This window comes from Lepisosteus platostomus, chromosome 27 (assembly GCF_059453375.1).
Source record: "Lepisosteus platostomus isolate fLepPlt1 chromosome 27, fLepPlt1.hap1, whole genome shotgun sequence".
NCBI lineage: Eukaryota > Metazoa > Chordata > Actinopteri > Semionotiformes > Lepisosteidae > Lepisosteus > Lepisosteus platostomus.
This window is the reverse complement of record NC_142637.1, coordinates 6,873,616-6,897,905: the sequence shown is the minus strand read 5'-3', so window position 1 is coordinate 6,897,905 and position 24,290 is coordinate 6,873,616. Positions and strand designations below refer to the sequence as shown.

At 43.4% G+C, this 24,290-nt stretch overlaps 1 protein-coding gene across 6 annotated transcripts in view; it reads left to right on the top strand.

Moving 5' to 3' along the window:
- Positions 1–24,290, top strand: part of sbno2b (strawberry notch homolog 2b) — a 72,142-nt gene that overhangs the window by 35,585 nt on the left and 12,267 nt on the right. For 2 of the 6 annotated variants that reach the window (XM_088621812.1, XM_088621814.1), the window contains 18 exons: positions 12,406–12,573; positions 13,871–13,951; positions 14,319–14,418; positions 14,520–14,680; positions 15,003–15,136; positions 15,262–15,352; positions 16,181–16,324; positions 16,655–16,772; positions 17,287–17,392; positions 17,600–17,753; positions 18,244–18,420; positions 18,843–18,940; positions 20,097–20,179; positions 20,990–21,172; positions 21,330–21,451; positions 21,557–21,688; positions 22,123–22,258; positions 23,312–23,424. In XM_088621812.1, the coding sequence (XP_088477938.1) occupies positions 12,406–12,573; positions 13,871–13,951; positions 14,319–14,418; positions 14,520–14,680; positions 15,003–15,136; positions 15,262–15,352; positions 16,181–16,324; positions 16,655–16,772; positions 17,287–17,392; positions 17,600–17,753; positions 18,244–18,420; positions 18,843–18,940; positions 20,097–20,179; positions 20,990–21,172; positions 21,330–21,451; positions 21,557–21,688; positions 22,123–22,258; positions 23,312–23,424 (2,301 nt within the window). The other 4 variants (XM_088621816.1, XM_088621817.1, XM_088621818.1 and 1 more) reach the window with 4 other exon arrangements.

The window sequence follows — 24,290 nt, the reverse complement described above, 5'->3', positions numbered from 1 at the left end:
GCTCTGTGCAGAATCGGCTTCATGCAGCTTGTTGAAGACACAAGTGATGACATTTTAACTTGGGCAGGGCACCGTGTAGAAGGCAGTGGCGTATGTTTCTGTCAGCACCCTTCACCACTTGGCACTTGCTTGGAATCCCAGGCTCTTGCAGCAATCTCACTAGAAACAAGGGGTAGTCTTTCTTTGCCCAAAGCAGGGAGTGGGAATTACTGAAAAAAAATTGCTGGAACCAAAATAATATAACCGAGAGGGATCTGCTATATTTACAACGACCATTAAATGATGATCTGCCAAAGTTTTTTTTTTTATAAAAGATTTGTATCTTTTCCTGATAGACAGAGCACCAACAGGCTGTAGTGTTTACTCTGTGTATGCGGTTGAGTTACACCATGTACAGTAAAATGGGCTTGACTGCCAGTAATTTCAGTCACTTACCAACAAAAGCATCATTTCCTGAAAGCTAGCCCTCCCCCTCTCTCCCTCCCATCCTCCCTCCCTCTCCACCTTTAGCATTGAGGAACTAACCACAATCAATATGACTAAACTTTATGCAAATCCTGGTCACTCCTCTCGAGCAGAGACTGCTCTGCTACAGTTGTCTGAAGTATGTAGATCGAGCGAGTACCCGTTGTGTCTTTGTTTTCCTGTTGCTCCTCAATTTTTGTGGGGCTGTGAACATTTCTCTCTCTCTCTGTTTCTGCTTGTCTTTTTCGTTCTTTTCTTTTGCAATGCTGCTGTCATGAAGCACGACCTGTGTTAGGTCCATGGAGATCAGCTGAAAGGAAGCTCATTTTTTGGGAGGTGAATTGTGATCGACTCGGACCTCTTTGACTTGATGTCTCTGATGCAGTTTTGGATTAATTTCTACTCACAACTGGGACGGCCCCTTCCAAAGGTAGTGGCTGCTTTGCTTTAGTCCTGGGGCTTTAGGTCCTAAACCTTATAGGTTGCGGCAGCACTCCCCGCACTACCAGAGCTCTACAGATCCGTTTTTCTGCACTGCCGCTTTTAATTAGTCATTTATTTACCAAGTCACGCTTTAGAATTATTTCAGGACCTTGGCATCAGCTGGGTAAGGCTAAAACTGTCTGGTAAACCAGTTTGCCCTTTTCTTTAATTATTCAGATAAATGTGGTGGGCATTTATTTTTGTAGTCGTGTGTAAACCATTTAGGTTTCTGCCATTAATAGTTAGGGTATTCAAGGACTGCACGTGTCTTAAGAGAATGTCTCAAATGTAAGAACCGTTTGTGGAGGCTTTGTTAGCCTGCCATTCAGTTGTGTTGAAATTCTGTATACATTTGAAAGGTGAACTTCAGACTTGGTATATAGAAATGTAGACTCTAATGATTAATCCTTTGTCACTGCTGAGGAGCAAGCTTGAGGTTAATTCCATGCTGGGAATTAAAGAGTAAACTCTACAAGCCTTGGAGCTTTCCTCTTTTTTTTTTTGACTTGTGCTATTGAACAGTTTTGGAGAGTTCAGAAATTAAAACTTAAACGGCTTTGTTGGTCGCCCTGTACAAGACGATGCTTACAACTGCTGGCAAACCCTGCAGGAAGTGATTTATTGCACAGAAATGGATCAGGCACGTTGATAAAGTAAAAAGAGTATGAGAGAAATTGAGTAAAAGTACAGCAGCAAATTTTTTCTGCAAGGTCATGCAGTGTTTTACCACAAAACAACGATAAACTTGGAGTTCTGGTAAGTATACATAGAATGTGATTAGGTGGTAAACATCTACCGTAATGGTCACCTTGGTATCTGTGCGTAGACTGCAGCTTAATATGTGTTAATGTTGTCTTTTATTTTTAACTTTTCCCCTGATGGATATAGTAAATTATGCAGCGTGGATTAGACAATAAGGGAGTAAGGCTGTTGTCATAAAGGACCAGTAAGAAAAGCTTCTGTTTTCTCTTTTAAAACATATTACCATATCTCTGCCATAATGTTTATTTCATGAAGCTATTAAACTCTCCAACATCAGGCTCTGAATAGAGAATTCCGATGTCACATATGCAAGAGTGTGAGGAATAGTATTTTGGGAGGTAGGTTGAGGCAGGGTGAGCTTATTACTGGAAGTGTGTATACAAGGAAGTGGTATCATCTGCTAAGGTCGGCTTACCACTCAGACTGTGACAGTAATCGCCATTGTTAGATCGGGTCTGCAGTTGTGTGAGCTGTGCTGTTGACAATATAACCCTTTCTGAGAGGTTGGTGGCACAGTGATTAGCTTTGCTGTCCCACAGCGTGGCGGCCCAGGTTCAATTCCAGACCTGGGGTGCTGTCTGTGTGGAGTTTGTATGTTCCCCCCGTGTTAGTGTGGGTTTCCTCCCACACTCCAAAGACACGCTGGTAGGTTAATTGGCTTCTGTCCAAATTGGCCCTGGTCTGGGTGCGTGCCCAGCAGTGGACTGGTGTCCCATCCACGGTGTGTCCCGCCTTGTGCCTGTTGCTTGCTGGGATAGGCTCCAGCTCCCCCACGCCACTGAAATGGAAGAAGCCGTTAGAAAATAAATGGGTTTGTTAGGCCATTGAGGGTCTCCTGCAGGAAGCTGTTTTTCTCCATCAAAGCCCTTTATTATTGAATCATTCGCACTCAGAGACCAAGTGGTCCTGTGGTCTCTGCAGCAGTGGCTGCCAGTGCGTCTGCAGGCCCTCTCTGTAAAGTGCCGCAGGTGTCCATCAGCAGAGCAGCTGGCAGTACCCACATGCGTTCGTTCGGTTTTTCTAATGAGGCTAAATAAGTGCAGGAGACTTTTTTTACAAAACCTTTTCATTTTCTAAAAGAATATCGATTAAAAAGCAGTGAATACACTGTTCAGATGTTGAAGAATCTTCACATATGCGCAAGTAAAATACAAATACCTCTCCCACTTAGGATGCAAATAGTCATGTATTAAATAGAATTTTTTAAGTTTTCCCTGACAATTTCAAGTTCCATGACCAAATCAGTACACGATATAATCTCTCACAATTCTCATTTCAAAGTCACTGTGCACCTCTTCCCAGTTCTGCTTAGTTTTTTAAAAACATAATTAAAAACTGACATCTATCTGTGGTGTTTGGATTTGTAACAGTGACAAATGTGTAGTTCCTTTGAGTAGCCTTTGAGAAACTTATATTACTCAAGCTTTTTAATAGGGTTTCCTAGCGCAGTTTTGAGTTCTGTACTTCATTTTGTGTTACAGGAAGTAATGATATAAATTGGCTTGTTTATAAATTGCATATTGTTGCACTGCTATTATTGTTTAATTGAATGGCTAGAGTCTTGAATGAAATTAGGCAAAAAATGCTAAAAAGCTTAAGAATTCGACTTTTTCATTCTCAGTCCCTTTGTAACCCATCTTGTATCTTGGAAGGAGACAAGTGTTTTTTTTTCCCAGTTTTAAGATAGCAGCTGGTAATTGGGGTTGACCAGTGTAGTCAGATTAGATGTACCGTTTTGTATATTTTCACTTGTACTTGGATTCTTCAAAATACTTAGAATTGAGAGTGCGGATGTCCTTTAGAAGCGCCGTGTGAAATAGTTAATTGGCGTACTGTGGCACAGAAGGTGCTTGCATCAGAGGCTGCGTCAGTTTATGGTTAGAATGCTGTCAGACACTTCTGAGGCCGACTGTCAAATCAGCCTCATTTCCCAGTAATGCCTCTGACTCTTGTTTCTTCACGTGTGTTTTCACACTCCCTTTCGGCGATGGCAGGGGGGTCTTCACGTCGGCACGCCTCTTCTGGTTTCACCAGTACTGCCGTGCTTACTGGAAACATAACCCCCCCCCACTACGTCCAGACCCTGAGAGCAGAGGTGAGCGATCGTTTCTGGCCCTGTGCCCAGCCCTGGTTATTGACAGTGCTTCTGGTTTTGCACCACATCTGTCCCCTTGATAAGGAGGCAAAAGGGATACTGGTGCGACAGTGGCTTGATTCTGCAAGTGCTGCGTATTGCTGCCAGTTCATTTGGAGATCTGCAGCAGAATGCCTTTAGCGGACTGCTGACTTCAAGAAATGTTACCGCTCATTACGTTCTGTGGCTTCAGTGTTCAGGTACAGAAAGGAGCTGATGTGTGGTGAGCGTTCTGGCGCACTATGGCTGCCGGCGCATCATCATGGGTGGGGGCTACACACTGGTGGTGGTGGAGGGGATCCCCATTACCTGTAAAGCGCTTTGAAGGGAGTGTCCAGAAAAGGGCTATATAAGTGTAAGCAATTATTATATAATTATTAAGTATTGATTTTTTAATTAACAAGTGATACATTCACTTCCACGTCCGTGCATCACGCATTCAAATGTATGTCACCTTTCTTATTCCTTGTCTGTATTTTAATGGCCATGCATAGACGTTCCCTTTTATGGGGAATCATTCTTTTTCATTCAGTCATTCAAAGATTCTGCTTTCTCTCCTGCTCTGAAAGTCACTTCCGTTTAGATATTAACAGCCTTGGACCTGGCTGAACCTGCATGATGTCAGCTTTGGGAGCACTTGAGATTTAATACAGGTTTGCTTAATAAACGTCAATGCCTGCAGTGGTTTGCGATCTCCTGCAATATCCGATTCTCAGGCTAAACAGCTGTTTGGCTGTAGGCACACTTAGGATAAAGGGGACAGCAAAACATCTCTTCTTTACTTTCAATTAAATCATGACATGCTTATGGGAAGGTTTTTGTTGCTTTTAGTGGTCTAATGTCGGTGTTCATTTTTTAAAAAGTGTTAAATGGAAAAAAATGGGCCCTTGTGTGTTAACACTCCTTGTGGTGACAGGAGGGACAGAGCACTTCTTAATCTGTTGATTTCGTCCCATTTTGCCAACATCCCTTCATTTGTGGGTTGTTAGGGTTCTGGAGTTTATTAATTTTCACATGGAAGCATGAAAGATTTTAGGAGCACAGTAATGACTATAAAGCGAAATATCCATTCATCTGTTCTCAGAGAGCTTTTCATCCCCAGTGAGAGTCATGGTGAGCTTTAGCTTTCTGAGCAGGATGGGATTAGGACATAAGGCAGGAACCTGAATGCTTTCTCTCCTGAATGGTATCACAGTGAATTGCCAGTCCAAGGAGAAAAGAAAAAAATTAAAAGCCCATTAGATGTACCCAGCATGGATTTGGGAAATGGGAAGGAAGCAGAAGACCTTTGGCAAAAACCTACAAACCTGGGGAGAACATGCAGACTCCATACAGATGGCTGCCTAAGGCCAGAGTGAAATCCAGGGTCTTGGAGCTGTGAGGCAGCAGTGCTAACTGCCACGCCAGCAAGCTTCAGATTGGATGAACTTAGCTGTGCCTAACCTCCGCAAACCATTTCCAGATCCAAGTTCGTTCTCAGCTGGTTCAAGCCGGCTTTCAAATCTGTTGTTTTTAATTATAGCTCTCAGACATCCAACCTAGCAGCTTTTGAGGGAGGTTTAGTCATTTAGACACAGCAAATATTGTATGGAAATAAAAAATCTACACTAGTTCTAGGGTTGAGTCATTCTAAGATTCTTTGTCCTTAATTCAACTTTTTAAACTCGCAGGAGTTCTGATGCTTTTCATAGGCAGTGAACACCAGATGTACTTAAAGAGGATATGTAATATTCAAGTTCAACTTTTAACAAGCTTAGGTGAACTTTTTTATTGACCTTTTGAAATTGTTTGCAAATTGCCTGTTTCTAGCATCAATTAAAACATTAAATATTGGCCTCTGCATGACACTGTATCACCCTTTTTGCGTGAAAGAGCTCTAAGATTAAAGACGGCCTGCATAATTATTCCTGCCTGTGTTTATAGTTTTGTTTGGCAGAATTGAGACAATAGCTATTCAGAGTTTGACTTCATTTAAGGTTCTGAAGTAATGAGTTATTTCATGACAAGACAAAAAGAAGGCTTTTACAACCTCCTCTTTTTTGTGACAGCTTTTCATTTCCTGTATGATGGAGTTCACGGGCAGCTAGCTCCTCCTGCACAGATGCCCTCTATGTACTTTTAAGCTCATTCCTCAAAGCAGTGTTGAATAAGCAGCTATGAGGGGGCCTGACAGAACTCCATGTCTGTCCCCCCCAGCTGCAATGCTCCACTGTGCATTCACGACTGAAGGAAGCTTTAATCGCTCAACATTAACTTCTGCTTATTAAGAGATGCTGGAAGAAGGGATTTAAGGAATTTAGATGGGATAGAAAAAAAATAAGAGAAGTCATTCAGGAAACCCCAAGTGTGGTGTTTCCTGACCTGCAGGAACTGACGTTTCTTGGGTTTTTTTATTTCAACCTTTTCATTTCAATACTTTGCACAGAAATAATCTATTTCTGGGCCCTTTAATTGAAGCGAAAAGCGGTGTTAGTGGAGTGGAGTATGGAAGATAAAAGTAAAGACGTTGTTCTGCGTCTGTACAGCAATGACTGTACAGTGACTAAGCAGGCTGTACAGGGTGGCTCTGTGAATGTTCGACTTTTCAATTTGAAGCCTTTACGAAGCTCGGTTCATAAGGGCTCAAAAGCTGCAAAACAGAATCTTGCCGTACAGCAGTGGAATCAAACCAAAGGCAAACAATCCGCAGTGTTTACAACAAAAGTCGACGAGAACTGTAACACCCAGTGTTGCTTTTCCTAAGGAGATGACGGTAACTGCTGAAACCATGTTCTCGATTTCCCAGCTTGGGAAGTCAGGGGATTCCCTGGCTGTTATGTCAGACCCTTTTGAGGAAGAGAGGCGGCAGTGCATGGAGGAAGCTTGAACACGTTCCATCTGAGTGTTGGCAGGAGTCTCAGAAAACTAACTGCTACGGTTACTCTGAACGGCTGTTAAACAGTCGCGTTCTTAAACAGAACCTTCCCTCTTTCCTTTATTTCTGTCATTTCGACTGCTTTATAGCAGTGTGCTAGAAGCCACAAATCCTGCTCGGCACTTTACAGCTGAATAATGTTAAGTGCCGGATCAACTCTCTTTTTAAAGCCCCTAAGCGTCTCTGTAGTTAACAGTCTTTACATACATTCTAATTTTAGTCTCAAAAAAGCTGTTTTGCTTTAAATATGCATTCTAGCTCCTCTGGTTTTTATTTAAATTGGGGGAAATGTCTGCACTGTTTACTTTTCTAGATCTCCACTAACAGTGAGGGCTATGATGTCTTCAGTTCGCTGTCGTACTGTCTGATGTTTAAAGATGCAGGTTGCTGGATTGTTTTTTGTTAAATGGAATTGCACCTGTCAAGATGATAGATTATTGGTTTTCAGTGCAGTGTTCAGTTGTGACTAATAATGAAACAAAGCATAATCCAAATGTCACATTCAGTTGCATAACCTTAATCTTCTTATCCATATTCATTAATTTTAGTTTCTATCTTACAGTTTAAACGGATTGTTTTGATATAGTATTTTAATGCCTTACTTGTGTTGGTGAATCTATTCTTAGCTCACTGAACCAGACCAATTTCCCTCTTTTCAAAATCCAAACTTCTGCAGTTCTCTGCTGCCTTTCTAGCCTGAAAATTTAATTGTTTTAGTATTTCTGGGGTGATGCACAGCTAAAAACAAGTCAGTTTTATCCCTTTTAATTAGAAGGAACAAGGCCTAGACAGGTGCATGAATGCTGTTGTCTTCTCCGTGCAAGGACACATCTTTCACCAAAGATGGGTTTTTTCCCAATACTTTTCAAAGAGTAAATAACAGGAGACAATAGCAAGGTCTTTAAACTCACCGGTGTGCATGATCAGAGCAAATCATGATCTGAGCACCAGATGCTTTCCTGTGCTTGACATTGTTCACTTCGTGTTGGATGATTTGATTAAAGCAGAAAAGTGGGAGTGTTTGGATTCTGGATTATATGCTCTCTACATACGAGTACCTGAGACGATTTCTTCTGTTTATTGTGACAATTGTAGATGAACTTTCCTAGAGTTAAATTCCAGACATCTCTGTCTAGCAGGCTTATCATGTTAAGATCACAGTCTTAAGAATGATCGCAAAACAGCACCCTTGTGCTTAATTGTCATGCTTCCACACAACTTCACATTTCGGTCTGATTTTCGTGTTGCCTGACTGTTATCAGCTGAAATATTTGACATTCGGTTTGGTTCTTTTTTCTGCCCCTCTTCTCTCTGACACGCAGTGGGGAGGAAGAACGAGATCACAGTTTTAAGGATTAACAGCTGTGTAGTGTAAAGTTGTTTTATCTTGCACCTTAGTTGCAGTTCTTAAGCTGATTTACCAAGAAAATGGTAGTGGGACCGTTCCTGTGTAATACAGTTTGAGTCTGGCCTAATGAAAATGTGCAGCCTGACAGACATGTTTAACAAAAAGACAGTATTGCAGAGGTACAACTGAATAGTGTGTTTGAGCAGTTCTGTTTTTAACGCTTCTGTTTAAAGCCTCCACGTGTTAAAATCCTAGTTGGAACAGATTTTTAAAGTCCTAAATATTTAATTCTACATACTGACTTTAATCGGTATAAGATCATCGATGTAGTCTCTTGATAAGGTATCAGATTTCCCTCTGTCCAGGTTTATTGATTGAATTGTTTTTCCGATTGTGCCCCAATATGAATTTTCTTTATCGGTGCTGGTCTCAAAAAAAGATGTCTGCATAGCGAATGAATTCAGCTGTCTAAAGGGAGTCAGAGCCTTAGAGGTAGGCCATGCTAATCAGAAGCCGAGCTCAAATCTGGTTTTGACACAGACCTGGTCTTAAAGGGTGTGTTGCTGGCACTCTGTTCAAGCCTCTTGAGTGTTGCGTAATCTGTTGCTGCAGGAACATTGCTGGTGACTTTCACTCCTGTCATCATGCCGTAGGTAGTGTGAGCAGGAAATTACTCAGGTCTGCCTACCTGGGCTTTCAATCCCCCCTGAGCTAGCAGATTTGTAAAAACAAAACCATGGGGCCGCTGGGTTGTCCCAAATGTTAATGAGCTGTTTTAGCAGCTTTAAACTGGTGGTAGGCATGAGTTTGGATATGACTCCACATTTGTAAAAATCCCATCCTCTGATAGATAGGGGACAGCAGGTTGTGTTTGGTTACACTCTGTTCCTGCTTATCTCCTTGTTTACAAAGCATTCAGTGTAGGGAGCTGAAGAATTTCTTGGAACAGTAAAAAAAAAAAAGAAGCATTTCCTGGAAATGTCTTCCCTGCCTGACTGCCTCGCTGCTGCCTGCAGAGCTCTGGCTGTGCAGTGCTGCCCCAGTTCTGAGAGAGACAACTGCCCCACTCAGCTGTCCCCAGGGGGTGGAGAGGAAGACCACCTCCAGCTCTCCAGGCAGGGTAGGCCCTGATGCGATGCAGGACCCCCCCGAAAGCCGTCGTTTTCAGCGTGAGATGGACGGGCTGCCTCTAAGTGAAACTAGCTAGCTTGCCTGCCTGGCAGTCACTGCCACATCACATCGCAACGTCATCTACCTGACTGAGCACAGAGGGCGGAGAGTCAAGAGGGCTTGGCTTCGCATTGACTCCCACTTTAACCCTTTTGCTGCTTCAGTGAACTTCTTCCTAGACATGCTGCTGCACGGTGGCGACAGTGTTTTATCTCCCCTTCTCCAGTGTGCACCAGAGTAACTGATTAATTGATACAGGGTATACTGTCCTGCAGCTGCAATGAACGTAGTTGTTTCAATGCTCAATGTCATGTTTCTAAGAAGTGCTGCCTCAGTGCCCTGTCTTGGTGAGCTGTGCTGTTTTTTTATAGATCAGATCATTTTATTGGCCATATACAATGGCCGGCAAATGGCAACCTTCCAGCCTCAAGCGCAGATCCTTAGCCACAGAGCTACCACACCACATCTCGCAGTTGTAAATGCTTTGAACTGAATGGCAAATCGCACTGGTTCACTATTTAGAGTCCACTGCACATGTAAGACAGATTCTGTTATCAAACGCGCTATTCATTAAATGAAATCGCAAGTATTTTGGATGACGTTGCATTGATTGATCAGATTTGGACCCTTTGGTTATAGTGTGTTTGCTCTTGTGATGTTAGTTTAACACATACATTTCAGACTTTGTATTACAAATATTTGACTTTATTTTCTTCTGTTGTCCCATGTTATTTCATTGACAGGAGCGCAGACAATGTTATGCTTCTGGGAAACCCATTAATATATTATTACCCCTCCTCGAAAAAAAGTATTTTTCTCCAAACTGGACAAAGCCACCTTGCAGCTGAATATTGGTCCTTCCAAACAAACAGGATTTGGAATGTGTGAAAAGGTGTGACTACCAGTACATTCAGTCAGGCTGCAATGGATTGACGTTAGTGTGCCCACAGAGATCTGGGTCTTTCTAGAAAAATGATTGCATTTTTAGAACTGTTGTACGCTAAATTTTTAAATATGTTTTAAGGATGTAGAATAGGTGGTCAAACAGATAATAATCTTGACTATTTTTTGTAGGTTTCTAAAAATTAGCTTTATATGAGTGAACTGAAAAGTCTCACAGTCATTCAGTAACTTACAGAATAAATCTTTGCGGTTAGTTTGCTTTCTGTTTTTGGTGAATGGCATTTGCAACCTTTTCTTGCTTGGTAGTTGCTAAATCTGGACTTGCTTAATTCATATGACAGAATGTCTTGTGTTCTGTTTTTGGAAAGCCATTAGGTAAGCCACTTCTTTATTTGCGAATTGTAATTTGTGATCACATTGCTCTTCCCTGCAAACCGGGTTGGAATTCATATGTGACTCCTATGCTGTAGGCTAAAGCAGAAACCTCAGGACTCTTTGCCGGAACACATTGTCATGTAGGACTTTGTCTCTGCTCTTTGAGCCTTTGCTCGGGGGCAGCAGTGCCCTTAAGTTTGATACTGTCATCTGTGTTGATTTGTCTGCTGCTCTGGTGGCCTGCTCAGTGTTCAGGTACATTCACACAAGCTTGTCAGGTGAGTTCTGAACCCCTTGGATTTTGATGGCCCCACCGACTGAACGTTGTGTGGGCCCCAGTGCGGTGAAGAATGTGACTGTGCAGCTAAAATAGTTATCAGTGTCACTCAAACGGCGAAGAACCCTTTCCCCCATACCTCCCCTACGATACTTTGATTTGAATTTTTCCTCCTCTTCCTCCACCCACCCCCGTCCTCTGGGTCTTGTGGCAGTTTGTGGCTTTTACAGAACAGCTAGAGACAGCTGTTGCTCCGCTGTGTCTGACTTTAGAATGGATAATACGAAGGGCACTGGAAATCAGTCGTGCTCTGAATGACTCAACCCACATCAGCGAGATTAAACTTAACCCCTCTCTCCCGAACATTCTGCCATTTAATTAATGCTTTCCAGTGCTATTTTCTATGAATGACGCCCAGTTAATCTTAATCTCCCTGCTTGGTAAGTGCACATTGCTTGTGCTTATCGCCATGTCTCCATTTCCTGGTTATGACACAGGAGCATTAAATACCAAAAAAGGATTTTGCTCTGTAAACGTGCAGTGTGAAGGACATGGGAAATAAATCAAGCTTATCTTTTAGAAAGTTAGCTTGAATGCAGATGATGCAATAATCAATAAACAAATCAATAAATACCTTCAGTCATGCAGTTACTCAGGAAGCTGAATTTCGTAGTACTGCATAGGGTTTGTTTCTTCATAGGTCGTGCATGATTCAGTGATTCATAGTGTACCCCAGTGCTTCAGTAGGAGATATCATCAAAGACTCACCTAGGTTTTTTTTTACATTATTCTAAAATAATTACGCAATATTAAATTAAAAACACTTTCAGAGATTACAGATTCATATCACTGCACTGTAGACTAACATTCTGATTAGCATTCAAAAGTTCTGCAGAGATAGACTTGCCAGCTTTGGCAGTTGGCTCCTCTGAACCCAGTGTGTCAAATAGAAAACGAAAGAATTGAAGGTCAGATAGGTTTTGAGCTCAAGTCATTTGCAAATGGCTTTGCACATCCGCCAGGCTGACTGAATTCCAGGTCAGAGTTGCTGCTTGAAATATTGCGAATATCTGCGTGAGAAAACCTCATTAGCCAAGCTTCTAACAAAGAAACAGTCATTTCAGGTCTCTCTATGATGTCACAGAGGTATGCCATTATCTAGATGTACGTTGTGTGACCTCATCGGCAAGGTTTATTTTTAAAGAATGAAGACCAGACTTGTTTGTTTCCCTCTCAAAACAATTCTAAGAAAATTCATTTTTAGAAACAATTTAAGTGTGGGGACTTTTTCATTTTGCACCTTTTTTTCATTTTGCATTCTTTAGCTCGCAGTGTGAATGAAATTCAAACTGTAGTTGATGGTATTCACCTCTTTCATGATTTTGAAGTCAAATGTAGTATATAGTAAAATTAGTCAAATGAAACAGCATGTTACACCTCTAACATGGTTTTTTTTTATTTGATTTGAGATGTACGCAAGTTTTACCTATCGAAATTTGGATTTGGCAGTCTCTTAAAAAAGTCTCTTAAAAAAGCAAACTAACGTCCGTTTTATCTTTCTTGTTCTCCACAAGGACCTCTCCTGCATCGATGAACTTTCCAACCCCTCTCTGTTCTCTTCGCCCCCCGACTCCTTGTCCGAATATGCAGACGCACCGAACTTCCTCAACACTAGCACGGATAACCTGCCACATGTGCCAACACTATGGGACATCAACACGCCCTCACAGAACCCTCTGGAGGTTAGTCTGCAGGAGAGAGACCTTAACCCTCAGGAGCGCGTAGGCGTCACATTCTCACGCTGACAGAACAGATACACTCCTCTGAGAAAGGCAGAGTTGATTATTTTGACTCACTTTATTAAAAAAAAAAAGTATCTCTTTGGCATTCGAAGAATCTTTCCAGATTGAATTAGCCGCTCTGGGCTTTTTGCAAATGTTACTTGTATTAATCAGCTTCTCACAGAAGGGTTGATTGATTGCCTGGGGCCATCGTTAAGTTTTAAAATGCACGTTGATTACCTCTTCAATTTTTAATAGCCTCGGCGTTAAAAAAAAAAAGCCTGGCAGTCTTCCTCTGTCGTCCATCTATCGCAGGATCCAGTTGTGAGAGATAAATGTCTTTTACATGCTGTGGTTCCTGCTGCAGGTAGTGGGGATTGACGGGGGCCTGTATCCCAGTTTCCACTGGCTATTTGTACGAATCGTGATCTGTCTTGTCAACAGTTTCAGCTACTACAGACCTTGGCATTTTAGCACTGTTGCCTCTCAGCTCTGGGGTGCGGGTTTTGATACATGAGCTTCCTGTGTGAGCTAGTGTTACAAAATACTGACATACTAGATTGAACACACAAAGCAAATCAGAAACCGCTCTTTACAATGTTGTCAGAAACATTTTGGTTGTGTGTACATCTTAGTGTTTTTTATGTTGGGGTGAGGGAGAGAGTCTAGATTAGGATGATTTGTTAGTCTGAAGGTTTTCTTGGTGCTGCAGTGTTGCTTACAGTGACACCTTAATTAAACATTCTTGCATGGGGACACTACTGTATGAATGTACTGGCCTGTATAGTAAGCCACTGCCTTGACCTTTTCTGTGCTGTCACCCTTCTCCCTGTTAATCTGATTTTCTTTTGCATGTCTTTGGCACAGTTCTGTGTAAAATAAAGGAGACTTGTAAGAGGTGAAGACCAATACCTCCTGCCAGGCTTTCCCTTTTCCTGATTTTAATTCATTTCAGTCAATAATTTCAAAAGGCTCTGCCATGCAGTCATCTAAGGGTGTTGGGGGGGAGCTTTGCCCTGCATGTGCATTTATTTAACCAAGAAATGACATTTTCTCTGGACTGTTTAAAAGACCTGTGCAACAGTGCATGTGGAGTAGTTCGTGTCTGTGTGTACTGGATAAAGATGACATTTGCATTTATGAAGAACGGAATCTTGCATTTCACCATGTTTACTGTTTATTTTTTATATTTGGGTTTCAAGTGTTTAGACATTTTCCATGCCAGGAGTTTATTCAAACTTTTCTTTCTGTGTTGCAGCTGAGTGCCACCAGGTTTCAGGGGTTAAACAGTTTGGAAGACATCTCTGACATTATCACCCCCTCTCTTGGCGGATACCAGGTAGACTGTGGGCCTCTGTTTGTAAATGTATCCAAAGAAAACTTCTGATTCACTTAAGATTCCAGGGATTAGGCCACTCTTCTCTTTATAGAGATCCACTGCGTTTTTTTATGAATTATTTGACGCTTACATCGTCATGCACAAGGAGATTTGCCCAAATGTATTTTAAAATGTGCCTGTTGATCCTACCATTTATTTTTAGTTCTTTTAACTAATACCTTTGTAGTCTTCTATTCTTCTTCCCAGTCAAAGATGTTATTCTTGCAGCGTGTTTGAGTTTTATGGTCTACAGAGTCTCTTGTTTGCAACGCATCTTCGCTAAACACCCATACATCACTTCCCTGTGCACTCTTCCCCTCCACTCCAGCGTCCCCAGCCTCCTGCTGAAGAAGAGGAGGATGCCGAGGAAGAAGAGACTGAGGAATTGGGCCACGTGGAGACCTACGCGGTCTACAAGCCATCCAAATGTATGACCAGTTTTTCAACTTATCTGTGCTTCTTTACTCATGCAAAACATTTAGTAAAACAATCTAAAAACAACAACAAAACATCTTTCATCTCTCTGCAGCTAAAATAGGCATCCCTCATCCTGATATTGTTGTTGAAACAAACACATTGTCCAGCGTTCCCCCACCTGACATAACGTATACGCTGTCCATTCCTGAAACCACTATCAAAAACGGATTGCTCTCTGATCTACAGCTAGAGGCCGTCATATATAGCTGCCAGGTAATTTCTCCTTTGTTTGCAGTGTGTCTAGATTTCATGCAGTTGCTGTGTTGTGCACTGATTGCTGTAATGTGTGCCTGGTGCAGTGGACTATCCTTTCTAATCCATTTTTGCCTCAGAACATCCTTAGATTAATATATGTGTTTTTCACAGTTGTGATGAGTTAAAACAATTGTCTCTAAAAGCCAAGCATTGAATATTTATTTCACATGAGGGTTATCTTAGAAACATTAGATGCTGTAGACAGCAGTGCCTTTTGCTGCCACCAAAGCAACACCAATCAATGTTCAGCAATTCTGTTCTTTTCCATCTTGATTCCCAGCAACATGAGGTGATCCTGCAGAATCGACAAAGAGCAGGATTCCTAATCGGAGACGGAGCAGGAGTGGGAAAGGGCAGAACTGTAGCAGGCATTATCTTGGAAAACTACTTAAAGGGAAGAAAAAAGGCATTGTGGTAAGGGATTAAGAGATAGGCAAACTCTAGTGTTCAGTTCCCAGGTTTGGGAGTATCCACAATTCTGTTAAATTATGGTTCAAGTAGTGTTCTTTTCTTAATGTGGATTATACTTTTGTCTTCAGGTTCAGTGTATCCAATGATCTAAAGTACGATGCTGAGAGAGATCTCAAAGACATTGATGCTCCAAATATCCCTGTGCATGCCTTAAACAAGGTGAGACTGAAGACCCAAAGAGGAGAAATCAGTTTTTCTTGGCTCTGTGTTGTTAATGTCTGATGCCACAGGAAATAAACAATTCTTCTCAAGGACACTGCTCTGTCCAAGGCCCTGTTGTGAGCCAAGCAGTTGTTTCTGTTAAGGACCCAATCGTTCGTTAACATGGAAATTGTGTTACTGTTGAGTTTGAAGGAGATGACGTAGTGATGATTTAACTGTTGGAGCCACCATGATTATTTATTTTGTGTAATAGAAACTTACTGAGACCAGAAACATTTACACAGTATAGGTTCTAGATATAATTCATATTTTAATTTGAATTTAATACTTGCATTTCATAACTGTCACGTAAATAATCCTTTATAAAACCTAATCATAGGAGCAGAAATTTTATTCTACTCCTTTATCTTATAAATGCTTATAAATATCTAGTCACAGGCTACTGAGCAATTATGTGTCCCATTAATCTAGGATGGGGGTCTTCTCTGATGGTCCTGGAAACCCCAGTCCAGCAGGTCTTATAGATAATCATCAAATCATTAATTTCCAAAGACCTGTATCAGTTTACCCACTATATATTAAAGAAGTGTTTTTTTCTCAGTGAAAGTACTTGTATCAGAATACCCTTCTGCTTCTCAAGGCTGAGACTTCCCTTCACTGAACTTCATTGAATCGTTGATTGATCAATACTATAAACAAATATCTTACTCTTTAAAAGTTTATATAATTGACTGCGGCTCTCAGGGACCAGGGTTTGAGACCCTGGTTGTAGGCAGCTGTTCTGGTCAGTGTTCAGTGCACCTGATGCTCATCTCCTCTCCTCAGATTAAGTATGGTGACACAGCTACCTCAGAAGGAGTTCTTTTTGCTACATACTCTGCGCTGATTGGGGAGAGCCAGGCTGGTGGGCAGCACCGTACCAGACTGACGCAGATCCTGGACTGGTGTAAACCGGACTTCGATGGAGTTGTATCCTTTCATTTGCTTTTCTGCATTGGTTCATGAGACGTGTTTTTATCGTCCCCAGTGAATGTTTTTTCCCATATTCTTCCCGATTCTCTCATTGGCCTTGCAACGTTCCTGGTTAAAAGCAGCCAAGTGGTTTGGGGAAGCATAACGGCACTGTCCAGGGCTCTGAAGACTATTGATAAAGCACTGTGAAACAAGTCACAGGGAATACGAAAGGCTATAACAGTGCGATGGGAAGCAGTAACTGTGGAGCAGAGACAGATGGCAGCATCTGAGCTGCATTGGCGCGCAACGTGTCGTTTGTTTTCCTTAATGGCCGCTCCCCTGCAGATCGTGTTTGACGAATGCCACAAAGCCAAAAACGCCACGTCCACGAAGATGGGCAAGGCTGTCCTGGACCTGCAAAACAAGCTGCCCAATGCCAGGGTGGTTTACGCCAGTGCCACAGGTGAGGAATCGTATAGTTTGATAAATTTGCGTTCGTGAGACACTTCGGAGATCTTTCCTTTTCCACAGTGTTCTTGACCCCCTAGTCCCATCAGCTGCTGTGGGCGCCTTCTCTCACATGCTCGGGGAGTGTCCAGAAGCAGTTAAGTTTCTGGAAACGACAGGTTTCCCTCTCTTTGTCCACTTTTTTTTTTAAGCAAGGATATTCTTTATGCTCCCTTAGTACTCGATTCATGATCTCTTGCTCCGACAATAACAGATCTAGCAGGATGTTCCCGCCTCTGCTAGACAGATTTTTCCTCTCCCGGCATCACTGGATCCTGTCTGATCCTGACATGAATTGTATGGCGCTCCTTGTAGCTGAGATCTGCAGGGCAGGGCGGGGCGGCAGGCAGTGAAAGCTTAGAGCAGCGCTGCTGCTGGTCAGATCTTATTGCGCAGGGCATCCATTGCAGTTGCCTGACTTTAGTTTTCTCTATTCTCTATTCCTCTATTCTCTATTCCTGCCTTTCAAGGTGCCTCTGAGCCAAAGAACATGATCTACATGAGCCGGCTGGGAATCTGGGGGGAAGGAACCCCCTTTAAGACATTTGAGGACTTCCTGCACGCCATTGAGAAAAGGTCTGTTGCGGTAAATTCTGTATTATTATTATGTAATGTTTTTTTTTTCCCCAATATGGGAGATATGTCCTTCTGTCTTTAACAGAAATAGTTTAGCTTGATGGAATTGAATTTCAGGACCTTATCAGAACAGTTGTTTTGCCGATCGTGACCTGGGCAATATGTGCTGCTTATCCAGTTGTGTACAATGTCCTTGTGATTCTACAGAGGGGTGGGCGCCATGGAGATTGTTGCCATGGATATGAAAGTCAGTGGGATGTACATCGCACGGCAGCTCAGCTTTTCAGGAGTTTCATTCCGGATAGAGGAGATCAGTCTGGACAATGACTTCATGATGGTCTACAACAAAGCTGCAAAACTGGTGAGGAAGCCCGTGACTTACCATAAACCAATTAACAAAAGTAAATGAAATCCAATCTTTCTTTACTACAGACTAAAATGGGCTGGCTGGGTTTATTCCCCCCCCCCCCCCCCCCCCCTGTTTATTGTTGTCGTTGTTTCTGCAGAGTTAAAAGTTTTTCCGAGCCCAAAATCACGTCAACTTGCGATTTCTGGCTGATTATATCAGATTTTCCATATTGGTTTCCGGTATTCTTTATCTGATCTGGTTTGTGTTGCTTTGCCATGGCAAATGAATGATGCAATAGAAATAACCTGCACTGCCTGTGTTCATTGAAAAGAAATGAGCTACCAGTACTTTTCTGTTGTCCTGCGTTCCACTGCCAGGCCCTTTTCCAACTGATTAGCAATAGAAAGAGCTGCCTCTGCAGGTTCCATTTAGCACAACCCTTAGCCATCCAGTCACCCCCACCCTTCCTGAGATGTGACCTTTGTCCGCCTCTTGCTTGCAGTGGGCTGAGGCCCTGATGGTGTTCCAGCGGGCGGCAGACGACCTGGGCCTGGTTTCTCGCAAGTCCCTCTGGGGCCAGTTCTGGTCGTCGCACCAGCGCTTCTTCAAATACCTCTGCATCGCCGCCAAAGTGCGCCGCCTGGTGCAGCTGGCGGAGAAGGAGCTGCTCAGTGGCAAGGTGGGTGTCCTCCGCAGGCGTGGGATCTCGGGCAGCGTGGCGTGTGGGGGCGCCCGTCATGCGTGATTCTGCCTGCCTCTTAGAGTACATGGCACGGCATCATAATAAAGTCCACAATAAACACGTCTTTATCTGAAGATCCATCCATCGATGCCATTTGGCGCTGGAAAAATACATATGTTAAGGACTTCTGATGTTCTCTTGGCAGGAGGTCAGGTTGCACAGGGGTTCAAAACAAGAAAGTCTTTGGAGAATCTAATCTCGATTCTCGATCGCTCGTAATGTTGTAGGAGTTTCTCTCTCTGTGCATAAGAATCCCATACATAAAAAAGGCCGAGTTTGTGCGAACGCGCCCTCTGGGTGGTGCACAGTGTGGTGCGCTTGTGAGCCCTGACCTGGACACTGTACCCCTGCTCCTACAGTGCATCGTGATTGGACTGCAGTCCACCGGGGAGGCCCGCACCAGAGAGGTCCTGGACGAGAACGATGGCCATCTGGACAGATTCGTCTCTGCAGCAGAGTGAGTAAATCGGAGAGCTGAAGGGGTCCTAGCCAGCCTTATTCAAGTCGGGCACTTTTTAACGCTGACTTCTTGTATGATCTGGAAGGAAAGTAAATCACAGTAGAATAATTGTAATATCAATTATAAAACATGAAAACTGCTTATAAAAAACTGAAACTGCTTATATTTTCTAAGATGCCTTCAGGTTTTTGTGGGTTCTTCCCTGCAACTCTTTAGGTATCCCCAAATGTTTTTGTTTGTACATTGTCTTGATGCACTGTTTGCACTTTGTCCTGTTTTTTACACTTGTTTTACAATCGAGAGACTTCCTGTAAGTAAGAATTCCATTGTACCAGTACCGGTTACATATGGCAATAAAGTTCAAGTTCAAGTTCAAGTTCAAGTTCAAGTTCAAATGTCCCTGGACTGCAATTTAAAAACCATTGGAATGGAATACATTACACAGAGAATACCAAGAATCTACTTGAATCTCTCAATATTTTGCTAAAGGGCACATGAGACTCATGCTTGTGTTTACTGTATAATTAGTCAGTTAGTATGCTGATGAAAACATTTTCTTGTCTGCATTTATTAAAACTAAGCTATTGGCATTTTGTTCAGCATTTTATAATATTTACTTGTTGACTCATATTAGACTTCTGTGACTTTGTGGGTTATGAATCAGGAGTCCCTGAATTCCTTGTTCTTTCTTCCCTCATTTCATCCTGACAGACTGAGGTAGCGACAGAAGATTTCCTTTAAAGCTTGCTCAATGAGATGTTATCAAAGTATATATTACACATGGCTATGTTTCTGTGGCTTGCAGTATGATGTGCCTCTGTTTCTGTGTCTGAAAGTAGCTGCGGTATTTAAACATTTCATAGGTCATTGCTGTTGAATAAATTGGATTCTGAATTGAGTCTTCTGTCATGTGTAGCCCTCAGTCAGCTTGTGTTTGACTTTATGAAAGGGTACACAAGCTGTGTGCGTAAAAGAAATCTTCTCAGAGATCGGACTCTCTCATTACAACTCCCTAACTCTTGGTTCAATGCCACATTTGGTGGAATTCTGGCATTTGCTTTATTGCACACGAGATGCGTGTGCTGTTATTCATATTTCTCTTGAGCTTCATTGAGCTGTGCTGTAAGAATATTTCGTGTTGCCTCTTCCACAGGGGTGTATTTCAGTCTTTGGTGCTGAAGCACTTCCCGTCTGAGAAGCAGAAAAGAGAAAAGGGGGCTGGAAACAAAAGGAAACGTAAGAAAACCAATCCTTTTTTTTTTCTTTTTTTAAAACATATTTAGGAGTTCAGAAGTACTGCAGGTTAAGAACATGAAAAAGCCCGATAGACAGATGTTGTAATAATTGCGGTTTACTAGGAAAAAACATAATCGCAGTTGTAGCCAAAACCAAACTTAATTGCTGTCTACTTAATTACTACTATATAATGCTCTTGTTATCAAATGTGTTAAAACAGGGGCACAAGACGCCACCTGTCACCTGTGAAGATGAGAGACCCCTTATATAAATTAGGCAGAAATCCTGGATTTCCAGTTTCCAGAAATCCAGAAGCCCTGTAGGTGGATCAAGCTGCTTACCATTTTCCTGGGCATTCAGATCTTCCCCTTCCTCCCTGTCAGACTTACCTATTTGCAATGCATGAGACATTGTCATCTGGTTCTTGGGGCTTCCCCCCACCCCAGTCGCTTTCTGGATCTGCCCCTGTCAGATCAGATCAGATCACTTTATTGGCCCTATACAATTTCTTGCATTAGGAATGTGTCTTTTCGCATACCCCAACTTGCTCTCCATGAGACACAGACAGGGAGAGAAGCTGGGGGTCAGTGTGCAGGATCACCCATTTACACTGGAGCAGTTGGGGTTAAGGGCCTTGCTCAGGGGCCCAACGGAGCAGGATTCCTCTGCCGGCTGCAAGATACAAACTGGCAACCTTCCAGTCACAGGCGCAGATCCTGAGCCACAGAGCCACCGCCCCGCCCGTGAGGTGTCAAGGTCCCGAAAGGTGACCTGGTACTACAGGTGCTGAGCATGTTCTTGGCCTTTCAGGTAAGACCAAAGGGCGCCAGCCGAAGTTCCCAAAGCACTGCGTGGACGCTGGGGGTGTGATCAACATCAGCGACGACAGCAGCACCGAGTCTGACGGGGTGGACAGCGACTCCAACTCGTCCCCCGAGTCCCTCCTGGACAACGACGACGTCATCTTTGTCAACCACACTAACTGTCACACTGGTACGTCCCCCTCCGCCCGGCTGATGGGGTGCCGCATGTACGCCGGGGATCCGGGGGTTTTAATTTGTTTGGATTTGTACAGGAATCCTGTTGCAAGGAACTGAAACGCGTGCTAATCATTTGTCTTGTGTGGTTTTCCTGCCTTTTATTTTGACAGCGAAACTAGAAGAAATCAAGCAAGACCTCCTAAAAAAGATCGAAGACCTGGGAAAGGACCTACCTCTTAATACCTTGGACGAACTGATAGACCGGTTCGGCGGACCTGAGCGCGTTTCTGAGGTAGCCCCGCGAGTTGTCCAAAGGCGTGTGCAAGAGCACGTGTTTTTTTGTACGTTTCTTCGACACCCACCCCCACCCCAACGCGCGTTTCTTGTCATCCTCTAGATGACGGGACGCAAGGGGCGCGTGGTCCGGCGCCCAGACGGCAGCGTGCGGTACGAGTCCCGCGCCGAGCAGGGCCTCACCATCGACCACGTCAACATCAAGGAGAAGGAGCGGTTCATGAACGGGGAGAAGGTGGGCAGCTTCCTGGGGTTTAGGCCCCTAGAGGTCTGATCAGGGCGCCGGCTGAGCCCGCTGATCCTTCACCCCCGGGTGCTCGTGGTGGTTGGCGTGGCATGCAGCAGAAAGGCGCGGGATGAGAGCTCCCTTGCCCTTGTTTAAGAAGTGTCTTTTCCCACAGTGCCGTGCTTGTGGTTCCTATCTCTCCTGAAGGATTAGCGTGCAGTTCAGGAGTCTCATTCTAAGCTCTTGGCCAGCCCTTCTTGTCATTCCTCTGCGTCATTAATGAAAGACCCTGAGAACAGCTGAGTTCCCCCGGGCTGCGTAAGGAGGAGTCCTGCAGTGGTGTGGCCTCATGAACTTCAGTGCAGCCGTAGTGTAAGTCGGCCCCTGCTTGCCCCTGCGTTGACGTGGCACTCCTGTCTGATCCTCCTCACTCTGCTCAACAGCTGGTAGCCATCATCTCCGAAGCCGCCAGCTCTGGGATCTCTCTGCAGGCTGATAAGCGCGTGAAGAACCAGAGACGGAGGGTCCACATGACCTTGGAGCTGCCCTGGAGCGCCGACCGGGCCATCCAGCAGTTCGGTTAGTGGAGCTCACTGACAAAGACCCTCATATACATGACTGAGCTTGCATCCGCGCTCAGGGACCCAGACTCCGAATCCAGGCTTCAGAGCGCCTCGAAAGGCATACTGATATGGAAATCCCTGTTGTTTAACAAGCACTACTTTTTGCATATATGTGTAGTCCGGTACATTGTGATCTGAATCTAAAATGCCAAAAGAATGCACATTCATGCTTTTAATTTAATATTTACCTGAAAATAAGCAAATAAAGACAATAACCTAGGGCAAAGCTGTTCAGTGCAAACAGTAAAATTCAGATACCCCAAGAGTAATTAGTAAATGACCTGCTGACGATTTATCTGAAGGTGCATTTGACTTCAAACTAAAGACGAGTTCTTGTGAAACTTCTCAACAGATGTGTATCAGTAGCTGGTGATGCAGGGCGGTGCATCTCCACTGCCTTGTTTTGTGAAAAAAAATGAAACTTAAAAAGAAACCCAAGGTGTGAAACCACACTGGCAGTGGATTGAACTTCTGTACTGTGAAGCAATTATTTATAGCTTCTCTCTTACAAGGTTTCTTGTGCGCAAATGCATGTGATTAAATGTTGCAATGCAAAGCCTCTGATGGTGTGGCACTGTGCTGTGTTTGAACCTACGGTTTAGAATGAGTCTGGTGACCTTTATCATTCATCCTCCTGGTTAAAACTTCACTGGATGCCGTCAGAGTTAACCTAAATTGAAATCGGCTCAGTGCCTGCCTGAGTTACAGCTCAGTTGCCTGTGAGAGATGTGACTCTGCCTTATTTGCCTTGTATGGGCTTTCTGGCTCACCACCGGTTGGGGGGTTGGCAGAGAGGTGGGTGAGATTGTTACAAGGCCTCTTAATGCAGTCACGGAAATCAAAAGACTCACGTGCCAAAATTAGATGCCATCAAAATCATCCCGTTTGTGTCGTAAATAACAGGGGTGGTGCTGGTAATAAGTAAAGGTCCTTTAGCATGAAGGCCAGAGCTTCTGTTAGGTGACCCTTGGTGTGCAGTGCTCATTATGCTTCTCCTGCTTGTTTTCAGGTCGGACTCACCGTTCCAACCAGGTGACTGCCCCCGAGTACATCTTCCTCATCTCGGAGCTGGCGGGAGAGAGGCGCTTCGCCTCCATAGTGGCCAAGCGGCTGGAGAGCCTGGTACGTGGTCCATACCCCCGCCACCCCGACACCCTGAAGCCGTCATAATCTTGCATTCCTCTGGGCTCCCATGAAGTCATGACAGCTTTCTGGCAGATCCTGCACTATTTAGAAATAGTTGATGTTATATATAGGATTTTTTTTTCCCCAAAGCTAAAACAAGGAGCTTGCCTCTTGGTTGGCCTGTGTGCTGTAGTTGCTTTTGTCCGAAGGGTAGAAGGTGTGCTTTATCCTTGGTTCGCTGCCTTGATCGGCTCTGGTGCATGCTTCCTTTCAACTTGGAAAAACATCTGTTATCTAAAAAGGGATTATGTCACAGGTGCTGCTAAACCTGCTCTGGGACTCGTAGACTAAGTTCAGCATTAGCTTCTGATCAAAGAAGAGCTCTTTGTTCTGACTGGGATAGAAGTGTATTAAGCAGGGAACAGGGTACATGGGTCTTGGTACATAAAAATAGTTTTTCTTGTGTGTAAGTATGTTAAATAAATTTAAATGTCTGACAGCTCAGGGAATCTTTTTTGTATTTTTTATGACTTCTTCTGTTTTCTGAGCACATTCTGCACATGTAAGAGTTAATTCCTGGAGTTCTGGAATACCTCACTGTGAAAGCAGCCTTTGTATTGTAATCAGCTCTGTGAATCAAACCTAATCATGTCCTGTTTCAGCAACCTTTGTGCGCACACACACACTCAGGGAATTGTCTGGCAGTGAAATTGCTTTTCCCTGAGGTTCAGTAAGGTAGAACAATATTCTGCTGGATTAAAGACCACTCCTAATTAGTAAGATTTTACCAATTTTCTGTCATTTGTTTAGCATCTGCCCTTATCTTTGTACATGTATGAAGTTGTATAAAGATGATGAAATGA